At 36.9% G+C, this 15,735-nt stretch overlaps 1 protein-coding gene and 1 pseudogene across 7 annotated transcripts in view; one reads left to right on the top strand and one right to left on the bottom strand.

Annotated features, from left to right (window-relative positions):
* RNF13 (ring finger protein 13) overlaps positions 1 to 15,735 on the bottom strand; it is a 182,875-nt gene that overhangs the window by 50,886 nt on the left and 116,254 nt on the right. For all 7 annotated transcript variants that reach the window (XM_023215411.1, XM_026449834.1, XM_026449836.1 and 4 more), the window contains one exon: positions 5,868 to 5,973. In XM_023215411.1, the coding sequence (XP_023071179.1) occupies positions 5,868 to 5,973 (106 nt within the window). The remainder of the gene's footprint in view (positions 1 to 5,867; positions 5,974 to 15,735) is intronic.
* LOC111544768 lies at positions 704 to 792 on the top strand (annotated as a pseudogene).

The raw sequence follows: 15,735 nt of genomic DNA, 5'->3' as shown, positions 1-15,735 counted from the left end.
TCATATATTTGTATTAATTGAATGTTGTTATATATTTTAGATTTACTGGGTTAAATATAATATTAAAATTAATCTCATCTGTTTTCTTTTTTTAACCTTTTAAATTTGGCTACTAGAAAATTTAAAATTATAATAAAATGTGGCTCATAATATTGTTCTATTCTTAGCGCAGCTTCAGAAAATAGAAAAAGAACGCAGAAAATTATTAACGATCGTGGTGATGGTTGTGTAATTCTGCAAATAAAATTATTGAATTGTGCACTTAAATGAGTTAATTTTAAGTTACGTTAATTATATCTCAATAAAACTGTTAAAAGACTAGACAAAACAAATTCACAAGTTCGAACTAATGAACACAGAACTGCCCTTCGTGTCTTTTCACGCACAGGGAATGTTTACAAAATTTAATCAGAAAACCATGCCACAAAGGAGGTTTTTGAAAATAACCAAAGAATCCATAACATACAATGTTTTCTTACCTCAACACAACTGAATTAGAAATCAATAGGAAAAAAATACATATTTTGGAAATGTAAAACTGTACTGAAATAATTTCATAATGAATATCTACTTTTCTGAGGGGGTGTTATAATCAGCATGCCACCTAGATTCTAAATAACTTCAGAAATAAGACCATGAACTGGCCAGAAGGGGGAAGGTGAAACAACTAACTCACTGGAGAGAGAAACAGAACTTTTTGTACTTGTTTCAGCAACACATATACTAAAATTGGAATGATACAGAGAAGATTAGCATGACCCCTGTGCGGTGCAAGAAACAGAATTTTTTATTGAGCAATAGAATTAGGTTGCCTTAGCCACTCAGATATAGACAAAGACAACTTTGGAATGAAGTAGGCCTTCCCTTTACCCTGTCGCAGAATTGCAGAACCAGCCCTAACCCTGGAGGAGCTGAATCAACATCTATGTCCCAAAGTCAGGTTAATAACAAAACAAAGATGGTGGAGCTGAGCCAAGCGTGCCCAATTTATTCTTCCTAAATATGCCACACAGATAAGATACTTTATCTCCTCTAAGGTGGAAACAGTAAATGGGCAGAGAAGGGCTAAGAGTTATAGTAACTGAGTTCCCCCTTCATATGGATTGAAACATTAAGAGTGATAAAGAAACATCCTACATTAAAACGAAAAACTTAAATTTAAGTCGAATGAAAACAAGAATTTTCCTTATCAAAAATTGTGAGTTTCAGCTAAAGTTATTGTTGTAGAAAAATTTATAACCTAAATGCATATGCTAGAAAGAAAAAAATAAGCATTTGGCTGAATAAAGTAGAAAAAGAAAAGCCATACAACCAGACAAGGTAGAAGAAAGAAAATGATAAGAACAAAAATTCATGATAAAGATAAAGAAAGTAAAGAATTTAGCATTAAGTTCTACCAAAATGTATGCAGCTTAACATTGGGGATTTTTACCGATTTTGTTTACTGATGAATCTGTAGACCCTTGAACAGTGCCTAGTTCATCATAGGTACAGAATAAATATTTATTGAATGAAAACCTACTTCTATGAAAGACTAATAAGGCAATAATTTCTGACAACATTGTGAAAGGCACAGATGGATATGAATAAAAATAACTTATTCCACAAATAGAAATTCTCTGTTATTTGAGTATATGAATATTATAAATCACTTTATTCCACTACACTTGGAAACAGGAAATTTCTTAGAAATACAATTTAGTAGGAACTGGAAAACCATCTGAATGTCTATATAACTATGAAAAAGTCACTAGACCTAGATGATTTTATATGCATCCTCTACAAAAATGTCAAGTAATAGATAACCCAAATTTTCTTAAAAAAAAAAAAAAAACTATTTTAGAAAGTAAGAGAAAGCTTTAGTTTTATTAGCTATAATTTTGATTGTCTAGTTTTTTTTAAATTATGGTAAAATATACACAACATAAACCTTACTATCTCAACCACGTTTAAATGTACAGTTCCATGGCTTAAGTACATTCATACTGTTGTGCTACCATCACTACCATCCATTCAGAGACTTCATCTTATTAAGCTGAAACTCTGTATCCATTAAACAATAACTACTCCCCCTTCCTCAGTCCCCTCAGTTCCTGGCAACCACCATTCTAGTTTCTGTCTCCATGAATTTGGCTACTCTAGGTATGTCGTATAAGTAGAAGCAGTATTTGTCCTTTTGCGACTGGCTTATTTCACATAGCATAAAGTCTTCAAGGTTCATCTATGTTGTAGCATGTGTCAGAATTTCCTTCCTTAAAAACACTGAATAATATTCCATTGTATGTATATTCCGCATCTTGTTTATCCATTCATCCGTCAATGTACACTTGGGTTGCTTTCATCGTTGGCTATTGTAAATAATATTGCTATGAACATGGTGTACAAATATCTATACGAGTCTTTGCTTTGAATTCTTTTTGGTATATACCCAGAAGTGGAATTACCAGCTCGTATGGTAATTCCATGTTTTATTTTTTGAGGAGTTGCCATACTGTCTTCTTTAGTGGTTGTTCCATTCTAGCTTCCTACCAACAGTGCTCAAGGGATTGTCTAGTTTTGATGTCAAGGTTATTCTGGCCCCATAAAACCAAAGCTTTCTCTTACCTGAATATTCAGATTGCTAATATTCTAGGATTTTTACATCGATGTCCAAGTATAAAAAATTAATCTATATTAGAAATCTGAATAATCCAGAGATGTAAGGGCAAAATTTATACATCATAAACAGGATTTATCCACAGACTATATGGAATTTCAAAATTTACAAAGCATATTAATGTAACCCAACATAAACATGATAAAAGAAAGAAAAATCAATTATTACTACAACAGATGAAAGACATATAATCCAGTACCCCATTTTAAAAAGTCAAGCAAATAAAAATCTGATTTATGTCCAGGACTTATACTGCTTTTTCCCTCTTATTTTCCCAAAAAATATAGTATAGCACAAGGTTAAAGGAGGTAGAACAATAGACATCCATTTCCTGTTCTTGACTTTTTTTTTTTTTTTTTTTGAAACGGAGTTTCGCTCTTGTTGCCCAGGCTGGAGTGCAATGGCAAGATCTCAGCTCACTGCAACCTCCGCCTCCTGGGTGCAAACGATTCTCCTGCCTCAGCCTCCCGAGTAGCTGGGATTGAAGGTGCCCGCCACCATGCCCAGCTAAATTTTCTATTTTTAGTAGAGACAGGGTTTAACCATATTGGCCAGGCTGGTCTTGAACTCCTGACCTCAGGTGATTCGCCTGCCTCAGCCTCCCAAAGTGCTGGGATTACAATGTGAGCCACCATACTCGGCCCCGCTGTTCTTGACTTTCAAGGGAAGGCTTCTAGCACTTCACCATTTAATAATGTTTATTTTAAGTTTTTAGTCTATATTCTTTCTCTGTATAAGGATATTTACTTGTACTCCTGGTTTTCCAAGGGTATTTTCATTCGTTTGTTGTTTGGTTTTCTAACTTACTCTCTACTTTCTTGCTTCTACGTTGAAACCCCAAGGGAATCAACAAACAAATTACTGTAATGGAATTTGGTACACGATTACATGATTAATGATTAATGACATGATTACATGATTAATATATAAAAATCAATAATGTCCTCTGACCAAACCTTGCTTTCCAAATACAACTCTCTAATTAAAAAAACCAAGACTCCTTGGGAAAAGGTCTGATGCTAGGGGTGGGACAAGAAAAATATAAAAAGAAGCATCTTATAGTATAAGACAGTAGTCAAGAAGTGCTTAATAATCATTTAAAAAGGGATAGCACCGAATCCAAGGAACATAGGATCCAGCATGACAACAGCCAAAGTTAAACAATTTAAAAACAATCAAAAACCAAAAATAACGTATGAATAGTACTAGATTATAACCTAAGTGTAAAATAAATATACATGAGTGCATACTAATGAAAGTGGTTGGTTGAATAAATAAATGCTGAGAAGAGAAAAATCTTCCTTGCAGAAGAATTTCAGATAATGCAGATATGCCCTCCCCTTCCCCCACCTTAAGAGTGGGCTATACTTAGTGCCTCACTTCTAAAGAAAGAACAGAGTAGAAAAAGGAAAAAATATTAACTTTATAATGGAGAAATTCAGCAAACACTACCTTAACCAAGGAATGAAGGTTAGCATCATCAGTGATGTTCTACAGATATCATATACCCCCAAATATGATGTGATGAGAAGGGCACTTCACCTCTGTGATACTCTTTTGAAAAACCTGTAGCCTTGTCTAATCATGAGAAAAAAATCAGGCTGAGAGACATTCTACAGGATACCTGGCTAGTACTCCTCAAAACTATCAAGGCCATGAAAAACAAGAACAGCAAAATTGTCATAGACCAGGGGGAAGACAGGATAATGAAACACAATGTGGTATCCTAGATTTGATCCTGGAACAGAAAGAGTACATTAATGAAAAACCTGGTAAAATCCAAAATGCAGAGTTTAGTTAATAGTAATGTACCAATGTCAGTTTCTTAGTTTTGACAAAAGTCTCCTGGCGATGTAAAATTTTAACAATGTGGGAAAGTAAATGAGGGATGAACAGGAATTCTCTTCTTTGCAAACTTTCTGTAAATCTTAACATTATTCCAAAATTAAACATTCAATAAAAAGCAATGCTCTAATACTCAAATATATGAATAACCAATTATAAAATATAATTTCAAAAATCCCTTTTATGGTAGCAAGAAAAACTATATGTGTGATAAGTCTAAAAGAAGACATGCAAAACATTTATAGAAAAATTATTGTTCAACTGATGAAAAGACCTAAATAAGTAAATTTAAAAATACGATAGCATGATAGAAAGACTGAATATTTTAAAGATAGCATTTAATCTTTAAACTAATCTATGAATTCAATATAATAATAAATGTACTGAATATTAAAATACATATTCTTTATGACAAAGAAGTTGGCAAGAATAGTGGGACTGTTTTATATCTTTGCAAATCTATTTTAATATCTGTAAAAATAGAATACAGAGGGATTTTCAAACTGCTTTTGTTTTCAAGTATTTTGATATTGCACATCACGTAGCCTCTAGAAACTTTTACTACACGCCTCTAAGAGAATGAGAGTAACAAAGGCAAATATTACCTTAATATTATTATGTAAATAATTTTGACCTTGCAGACCTATTAATAGTCCTGTGACCATACTTTGATAATCACCATTACGGAGAAATAATATGTCATTCCCCCTTAACCTTAAGCTCTCACATTATTCTTTTCATACTTTAATATAAAAATTTTCAAACATACAGAAGAGTTGAATTTTATAATAAATACCCATATATCCACCTGAATTCTACAATTAACATTTTACTATGCTTTTTGTCACATCTCTATTTAGCCATCAATACATCTTACTTTTTCCTCTTATTTTTTTACAGTGTATTTTAAAGTAAGTTGCAGATATCAGTGTACTTTCCCTAAAATACTTTGGCATGCAAATCACTACTCAGTTTAGTAAATTTTTTTTTACAGTTCGTTTTCTTTTGAGGTAAAATTTACATATAATGAAATGTACAACACAATTGATTTTGTGAATCCAGACAAATGCCATGCATTTTTGCAACCCACATCTCTATCAAGACACAGAACATGACTGTCATCCCCCAAAAGTTCCCTCATACTCTTTTCAGTAAATCGATCACTTCTCTCTAACCCCCCAGAGAAAATCACCATTCCTATTTTTTCTATTCACATTATCTTTGTTTTGTCTAGAACTTCATATAAATGAATTTATACAATATGTACTCTTTTATGTACCTATTGTTTAAATTCTCTCACTTGATACAATGTTTTTAGATTCATCCATACTATTTTTTAAAAATTATTAAAAGTTAATGTACCTACCATGAAAATGACTATTAAGATGAGACAGATGCCCACTATGATAAGGAAGGGAATTAGGTAGTATTCCAAAGGAAGACTAAATTCTGGAACTAAGATAAGGTGGCCCCTAGAAGAAAACAAAAATCAACAATTGAAGAATTGTTAAATTCTGATGTTAATTAAAAACAGGAAAAAATATTTTTAAAAACAGACATATAGACATTACAATTAAATCCACTACACACATTTCATTTTCTAAAATACGACTTCCAATAATTTAAGGAATGCTTTCTACATCTTTAAGTCTATTTTACATATTTTTCCTAATAGCATGCCTATATGATTAAACTGTGTAAAGAAAACTAGCCAATCAATACTTACTGTGTCTATCCTGGAGATATGTTATTTATTTATTTATTTTATTTTACTTTATTTTTTTGAGATGGAGCCTTGTTCTGTTGCCCAGGCTGGAGTACAGTGGTGCAATCTCAGTTCACTGCAACCTCCACCACCGAGGTTCAAGTGATTCTCCTACCTCAGCCTCCTGAGTAGCTGGGATTATAGGCGCCTGCCACCATACCCTGCTAATTTTTGTATTTTTAGTAGACAAGGTTTTGCCAAGGTGGTCTTGAACTCTTGACCTCAGGTGATCTACCTGCTTTGGCCTCCCAAAGTGCTGGGATTACAGGCGCGAGCCACCACGGCAGGTCTAGAGATGTTGTTTATTGAATTTAGTAACTGGAGCAAAAGTTGTATTTTATATGTAAAATCATGGCAGTACCTTGGGTACCAAAAAGAACCTCCACTTCAATCAAATTACTGTTCATAAGTTCTTCCTATGGAAAAACTCTAGAGTCAGCATTGATAATTATGCTTTTCCTCCCTATCTGCTTTACATGTGTCTGTTGTACCAGGTACAATGGATACAGGTCCTATACTCGACAATTATCTATGAGATACGGAATGAAAAACTGGTCAAATAATTCATAAGAGTTACAGCTTCCCATATATCCCTCACCTTCTCCACCACTGGACTGAAAAAAACTACAGAAATGTGTATGTTGTAAGGTGGGGAATAGGAAATGCTACATGCCTTAATTCTCATTTGTCATTAACCATGTTATTACTGTGACATTATCATTACAAAAATTGACAGGGACCCATGAAATAAAACTGTAATCAAAATAAGCGCATCATGTTGCATGAGGAAATTTTACATGGCATCAAAGCTCTGCATTAAAAATTGACAGGGACCCATGAAATAAAACTGTAATCACAATAAGCACATTGTGTTGCATGAGGAAATTTTACAAAGCATCAAAGCTCTGCATTAAAAATATCCTTAGTTTAGGGAAGAGTCTGGATAATTTTCAGTAATACGACAGATATGACAGATCACTCCATTGGGTTCACTGTGCTACTAGACTAGTATGGTGCCAGCAAAGCTACTCTGTTATCCACTGCTAGTTAATTTTTTAGGTAGTGAAGCCAGGTATTTCATAACAGAAAGGTTCAATGCGAAACAATCGTTCTCAGTATAAAGGAAAATAAAAACAGGTTTACTTCTTTCCTCATACAGAGGTGCTTAGGACACAACAGCACTTGAGACAAATAACATGAATGCAACTTATTTCTTTCCGAGGCTATTTTTAAATCTTCACGCTACTATTTCTTATACACACACACAAGGGGCTCTATCAAGCTTCAACAAACAACAAAGATAATACCAGTAATTTCCCCCAATAATTTAAACTTTCCAAAAATTGCTACGATTGCTAGAATACAAGTAGCTTTTTACTTCAATCACTTTCCAGTAGAATGGGGGATGACAAAAGGATTTCACACACATTTGTACAGCTTTGCACAAAATACTAAAGTAACTAACAGATCGTCAGTGTAAAAAGAAAATCAGCAGCAGCAGGACCTACGCTGCTCTATTTAATGCCATCTCTTCCAGCACCAGGTCAGCCAGCTTTGCAAACAATATCCCTGTTCTCCGCACATACCCTCTGAAACTGTCCTGAGCCAATGGGACTAAGAGATGACAACATGCTAGCAGTCCTCGATGTCGGTGCCTCCTCAGGCTCAGCGTCCACTCTGGCGGCGCTTGAGGAGCCCTTCAGCCTGTCATGGCACTATGGGAGCCCCTTTCTGGGCTAGCCGAGGCCGGAGCCGGTTCCCTCTGCTTGCGGGGAGGTGTGGAGGGAGAGGCGCGGGCGGAAACCCGGCCTGGGCCTGCGCTGCAGCGCCAGGGGCCAGCGCAAGTTCCGGGTGGGCGTCGCGTGGGCTTGGCAGGCCCTGCACTCAGAGCAGTCAGCCAACGCTGCCAGGCCCGGGAAGTCAGGGTCTTAGCACCCGGGCCAGCAGCTGCAGAGGGTGCGCCGGGTCCCCCAGCAGTGCCAGTCCACCAGCGCTGCTCTCGAATTCTCGCCTGGCCTCAGCTGCCTCTCAGTGGGGTAGGGCTCCGGACCTGCAGCCAGCCATGCCCCAGCCTCCCCAGGACAGTGGGGTCCTGCAGCCCCAGCCCCCCGACTAGCGCTGCCCCCTGCGCAGGGGCACCCGGTCCCATCCAACGCCCAAGGGCTGAGGAGTGCGGGCACGAGGCGCAGGAGTGCCAGGCAGCTCCGCCTGCAGCCGTGGTGCGGGATCCACTAGGTGAAGCCACCTGGGCTCCTGGGTCTAGTGGGGACTTGGGGAACCTTTATGTCTAGCTAAAGGATTGTACATACACCAATCAGCACTCTTTCAAAATGGATCAATGGATGTGGGTGGGATCAGATAAGGGAATAAAACAGGCTGCTGGAGCCAGCCAGCGGCCACCCACTGGGGTCCCCTTCCCCACTGGAAGCTTCGTTCTTTCACTCTTTGCAATAAACCTTGCTGCTGCTCACTCTTTGGGTCCACACTGCCTTTTTATGAGCTGTAACACTCATAAAGGTCTGACGCTTCACTCCTGAGGCCAGTCCTGCAAAGGTCTGACACTTCACTCCTGAGGCCAGTGAGACCAAGAACCCACCAGGAGGAATGAACAACTCTGGAGGGGAGGAACGAACAACTCCAGATGCACCATCTTAAGAGCTGTAACACTCACCATGAAGGTCTGCAGCTTCCCTCCTGAGGCCAGTGAGACCAGGAACCCACCAGAAGGAAGAAACTCCGAACATGTCCAAACATCAGAAGGAACAAACTCCAGACACACCATCTTTAAGAACTGTACCACGAGGGTCTGTGGCTTCATTCTTGAATTCAGCGAAACCAAGAACCCACCAGTTCTGGACACAGTACCACTTTTAAGTATAACAGCCTTTCCATGAGACACTAATCCTCTACAACCTCCCTACCCCACAGCCACTAACCTGCTATAAATTAACACTGTTGGGGTTTAGAAGCCAGACTATTGCATATCCTAAATTCAACCCATTGTAACTTAGTATCTCAGCAGTAGGAAGGCTTACAACTCTCATATTCTTTTTCTTCTCTTTTTATGTTTATGACTTCCTAAGGCACATTCAGCCTTGATGAGATAAATAAATCCTGTTCTATGAGACAAGCCCCAGGGTTGCTCAGAAATAAAGAGAGCTTCTAGGTGAGAAGGAGCAAGCTAAAATAACAAATCAGGGCCAGGCGTGGTGGCTCATGCCTGCAATCCCAGCACTTTAGGAGGCCAAGAGGGGCAGATCAGGAGGTCAGGAGACTGAGACAATCCTGGCTAACATGGTGTTAGCCTGTCTCTACTAAAAATACAAAAAAAATTAGCCAGGTGTGGTGGTGGGCGCCTGTAGTCCCAGCAACTTGGGAGGCTGAGGCAGGAGAATGGCGTGAACCCAGGAGGCAGAGCTTGCAGTGAGCCAAGATCACGCCACTGCACTCCAGACTAGGCGACAGAGCGAGACTCCATCTCAAAAAAACAAACCAAAAAACAGAACAAATCAGGAAGTCCCAGTGAACTAGGAACTTCCTGTGTGTTTGTAACTACAGAAATGGAATCAATTCCAGAATTTCCTAGTAAGCATTATGCTAAGATTCATATGCCCACGTTCTAAATCTAATATTCTACATATCCTATTAATGCTCTCCATTAGAAACTAAATACCATTTTAGTTTACTGTCAAGATATGCTGCGAGGATTTTAAAGGGTCAACAATTGATAAAAAAATTTTGAGCATCTCGCCTGTAATCCCACCACTTTGGAAGGCCAGGGTGGGTGGATCACTTGAGGTCACAGGAGTTCGAGACTAGCCTGGCCAACATGGCAGAACCCCACTTCTACTACAAATACAAAAAAAAAAAAAATACAAATAAAAATAAAACAGGCATGGTGGCCAGCACCTGTAGTCCCAGCTACCCCAGTGGCTAAGGCTAGAACCGTAGCTTGAACCCAGGAGGCACAGGTTGCGGTGAGCTGGGATCCCACCACTGCACTCCACCCTGGGTGACATAGTGAGGCTCTGTCTCAAAAAAAAAAAAAAAAAAAAAAAAAGGTTTTGAGCATCTTGAATCAAAAGCTCAATGTACATTCAAGATACTGTTTTTTTCTTAACCAAATTGCTAATGGTGGATGTGGTGATAGTGATGATACAGGGAACTACAACAGAACTACAGTGGAATTTCAGTCCTCTGGCTCCATTTATATTTCTTCTGTCAGCCCAGGTCTCCCACAGCTGAACTTGCAGACTCATCCTTGCCCTAGTCCCAGATTAATCTGTATTTGAGGAAGAAGGCATTTAAACAGCTTCAGGAAGTATCCTGCCACACTGCCTCCATGTCCATGCCTAAATACAGCACATCTTATGAGCTCTGCAGCTAAGATTTGATCACTGAAGATCATCTAAGCAACCCAGAAAATAGGGTCTTATTTTCCTTTGTGTGAGTTCCCAGGCTAATTTCAAACCAGCTGCCTAGACTTAAGCTTGATAATAATAACCTGTCTAATTTCCCCATCCTTCTGTTGACACATAAAGTCTTGTCTGTTCTTTCCTGACATCCAACCCCCACCAATCAAACTACTGTGCCTCAGTGGATTTATAGCCACACAGCAGAGCCTTCTGTCCTATAGATCAGCTTTCCAGGCAATAACCTGTATTCAGCCCAACTGCTGGATATTCCCACTATTTCATCTGACTACTTGCTTGAACTTGCTCCTTTCAGACAAAACTCACAGCTGCCTCATTAAACATCTTACATCCCTTAATAAACAGGCTCTGTGCTCAGTCCTGTGTCCCCATTTGCTGCCAGGGCACTGCTCTGTCTTCTTGAGGAATCCTGAGGTAGCATAAAAGCAGTTTAATTTCATTAGAATTTACTAAATATCTACTGTGATGTAGCCATTGGGCCCAGTGCTAGGGATTAAATGTGAAAAAATAGAATCTCTAACCATCAGAGAGAATACAGAAATCTTAAAGGAACTTCAAAGTTCTTTGTTCTAACTCTTCATTTTCAAAAGAGAAAATATGTCCATGAAGATTAAATACCCTCCCAAAGGTCACAGCCCAGCAATCCCTCCAGTGAACCTCACTACTCACTCTGATCAAAAACAAGCCTTGTCTCTGCCTACAACTTGTAAAAGTTGTATGTTATCCAATAATTTGCCTTCCTTAATAAAAGTTACAAAATGCTCCTAGAACTTAAGTTTTTAAAAGACCAAAATTGACAAAGGACAGCAGTTTATAAAAATATTCCTTGTGAACAAAGAAATGCTAATCGGACCAACTCATTTTCTTCTTGTCAGATTGGGAGGTCATAAAAAGACTGATAATATGTATTTCTGGCAAGAGTAGGGGAAAACATTGGCTTTCCTAAAATGTTGGTGGAAACATAACTTGTTCCCCTTTTTAAAGGGCAATATGACAGTTGTTTACTGAAATTTAAAACTGTTTCTCCTTAATCAAAAAAATTCCACGTTTAGGTACTTTTGCTAAAGAAACATTTGCGCAATTGTACATAGTATATGGTCAAGAATATCATTGTAGCACTTTCTGTAATAGACAAAAACTGGAAGGTAAGTGTTAACATTTATGAAGCATTTACTATGTCCCAGGTATTCTTCTAAGAATTTTATTAATGTGTTTAATCCTTCCAGCGATGCTATATGCTGTAGGTTCTATTACTGTTCACATTTTAATGAGTATAGAGGCTACAGCCCAGAGATAATAAATTTTTTGTTGAAGGTCACACAGCTAAGAAGTGACTGAAGCCAGGATTTGAATCCACGCAGCTCTTACTCCAGAGGTCATGCTTATAGCCAGTGGCTTGACCAAATTACTGGCTAAGTAAATTAGGGTATGGCTAAACAATGGACTATTGTTAAATACAGAATACACCATCCTTTTTAAGTAGTTAGACGAGTGGACAGTAGCTAAAAAGAATAAAGTACAATAAAACAGTAATTGATGAATACTTCATTAATATGATAAAAAAACAGAATCTTACTTGAAGAGGAAAAGAGAAACTCACTAAAGGGAGTAACAAGGGAAAGATGCCTATCTCTACTACTATTTAACATGGTGTTAAAGTTATTACCAATGCAATTTGATAAGGAAAAGCAATTAGAAGCATAAGAATTGGAAAAGAAAAGATAAAACTATTCCTATTTATATGAAAAAACTGCCACCAACAGTAAGAGAATTTAGTCAAATTGCAGGTTATAATATAATATCAACACTCAAAAAGGAGCTTTCAGCTGTACAAATAAAAACCAGTTAGTAGAGGTAATGAAAGAGGAGAGTCCACTTATGATAGCAAACAATAAAATACCTTGGCATAAATTTAACAAGAAATGTTTACCTCACATAGATTTTGGACTCAAAAAACTAAACAAAACTGAATACATAAAAACAGAGTTGGCTGGGTACAGTGGCTCACTCACACCTGTAATCCCAGCACTTTGTGGGGCTGAGGTGGGCAGAATGCTTGAGTCCAAGAGTTCAAGACCAGCTTGGGCAACACGGTGAAATCCCATCTCTACTAAAAATACAAAAAATTAGCTGGGCAAGGTGGTGCATGCCTGTAGTCCTAGCTACTCAGGAGGCTGCAGTGGGAAGATCACCTGAGCCTCGGAGATCAAGGCTGCAGTGAGCTGGCGCCACTGCACTCTAGCCTGCGCAACTGGAGTGAGACCCTTTCTAAAAAAAAAAAAAAAAAAAAAAAGCAGAATTGAACAAATGAAAGGACATACCACACTCTTGAATAAAAAAAGCAGAATTGAACAAATGAAAGGACATACCACACTCTTGAATAAGGAGACTTATCCTAAAAATGTCAATCCTTCCTAAATTAATTTATGAATATAATGTAATCTCAATAAAAATCTCATCAGGTTTTTCTGAAGCTACACCAGTTGATTATTAAATTCCTTTGGAAGGGAAAACTGGAACCCTCATACATTGCTGGTGTGAATATAAATTGGTGAAGGCATTTTGGGAAAAAGTCTGGCAGTTCCTCAAAGTGTTAAACATAGAGTTACCACATAATGCAACAATTCCATTCTAGGTATATACCAAAGAGAAATAAAAACATACGCACATGTAAAAATTTGTACACAAAGTGAAAAAAGCATTATCCATAATAGCCAAGTTGTGGAAACAAGCTAAATGTCCATCAACTGATGAATAAACAAAACGTGGTATATCCATACAATGGAATACTATCCAGCAATAAAAAGAATAAAGTACCAATACATGCTACAATATGATAAACCTTGAAAACATTACACTAAATGAAAAAAAATCATAAAAGAATATTATGTGATTCCATTTATGTGAAATAACCAGAATAGACAAATCCATAGAGACAGAAAGTAGATTAGTGATTGCCTGGGGCTGGAGTGGAGGAGAAGGGACTGGGGAACAGGAAGTGACTGCAAATGTGTAAGGGGTTTCTACTTGGGATATTGAAAAAGTTCTAAAATTAGAATGTGATGATGGCTGCAGAATTCTATAAATATACTGAGATCACTGAATTTTACACTTTAAATGAGTAAACCTTATGGTATGTGATATATCTCTCAATAAAATTGTTTTAAAAATTTCACTGGGAAGGACAAAAAAAACCCATTGGAATAACTGATGGCTATTTGGAAAAAGATATGATTGGATACATTCTTCAAGCCATATATAGGATAAATTACAAATGAACCAGAGATTTAATGTTAAAAATGAAGCCGTACAAGTATAAATGTGGGTGAATTCCTCTATAACACAGGAGTAGGGAAAACTTTATTAAGACTCAAGACCAACAGCCCAACGGAAAAGACATTTGATTTTTGGTTACATTGAAAAAAAAAACCCAACACCATAGTGAAATAAAAATTTCAAAATACAAAAAATATTGTAGTATTAAAAATTAAAGGACCAACATACTTAATAAAATAAAGAACTTAAAAAAATAGGGAAGAAAATGACCAACAATCTAATACGAAAATCTGGCCTAGAGATAAACAGCTTATAAAAAATAAAATATAAGTAGTGCATAAGCATAAGAAGAAAATGCTCAAATGTGCTTGTGATAAGAGAAATACACATGAAAACGATAACAGAATACCATTTCTTACCTATTAGTAAAAATAAAAAAACCTGACAACAACTTTGTTGGTGAGGCTACAATAAAAGAGACACCCTCATAAACTGCTGGCATGACCCTTATGGACGAGAATTGACAATATCTAGCAAAAATACGTATACATTTACCTCTGAACTAGCAATCCCACTTCTAGAAATCTATTCCAAAAGTATACTGGCAAAAACATGAAAACACTTATGCATAAGGTTATGCATTACAGCAGTATTTTTAATTACAAAATAACATAACCGATTCAAATGCTGATCAACAGGGGACTGGCTGATTAAACTAGAACATCCACAAAATAAGAGTTCTATGCAGCTGTACAAAAGAATGAAGAGTATCTCTGTCTACTCAAGGATAAACTATTAAGTCAAAAGCAGGATGGGGAATACTGTTTATGCAGTAAGGGTAGAAGATAGGGGAAAGGAGATATATTTTCCTGTATATTTTTAAATTTAATGAACTAAAGAATAAATTAAATCTTTTTTAAATTGTTACTTATAAGGTAAGGAGAGGAACAAGATGCACAAGAAGGATGATACTTAGAATCTGAACTTCTTTGAATATATATTGTTTCACTGATTTTGACTTAAAGTTTATACATAATTTTAAAAATCACACTTGGGGGTAGGGAGAGCAATCTCTAAACTCTGAGAGCAAATGAATCAAATAAACCTGTGTTTTCAATTTATAACATCTGCACACAGACTATTTCACTTATCTTTTAAAAAGATAATTTGCCTTTAGCCCCCAGTTGCTGGGGAGGCTGAGGTAGGAGGATCACTTGAGATCAGGAGGCAGAGGTTGCAGTGAGTTGAGATGATGCCACTGCACTCCAGCCTCGGCCACAGAGTAACAGCCTGTCTCAAAAAAAAAAAAAATAATAATAATAATAATTAATTTGAACTTATCTATTATGATATACTCTAAGCAGAGAAAGAACTGTTTTTAAAAAAATGTTGGTACTAGCATTGATATTCTTCTTCTGAGTCTGTTGTGTATACACTCTACAATTAGAAAAGACAATATATTATTATGTTGGTGTCTTTCAGCATAGAAAAATAAAATACCCATTTAAGATCAATAAAGTAAAAATTCTAGGCTCCTGAATTTAAATTGAAAGCAATAGTATACACTCATGACTTACTGTATCTTTAAAAGCCATATTATATTTCCTAGTTCTGCCCACTGAAAGAAAGAGAGGGGGCTTGAGGGTAAAGTAGGTAGTAGACAATAAATAGACAGATAAATAGATAGGTAGGTAGATAGGTAGGTAGGTAGGTAGATAGATAGATAGATAGATAGATAGATAGATAGATAGATAGATAGA

This window comes from Piliocolobus tephrosceles, chromosome 2, assembly GCF_002776525.5.
Source record: "Piliocolobus tephrosceles isolate RC106 chromosome 2, ASM277652v3, whole genome shotgun sequence".
NCBI classification, from domain to species: Eukaryota; Metazoa; Chordata; class Mammalia; order Primates; family Cercopithecidae; genus Piliocolobus; species Piliocolobus tephrosceles.
This window is presented reverse-complemented; position numbering and strand designations above follow the sequence as displayed.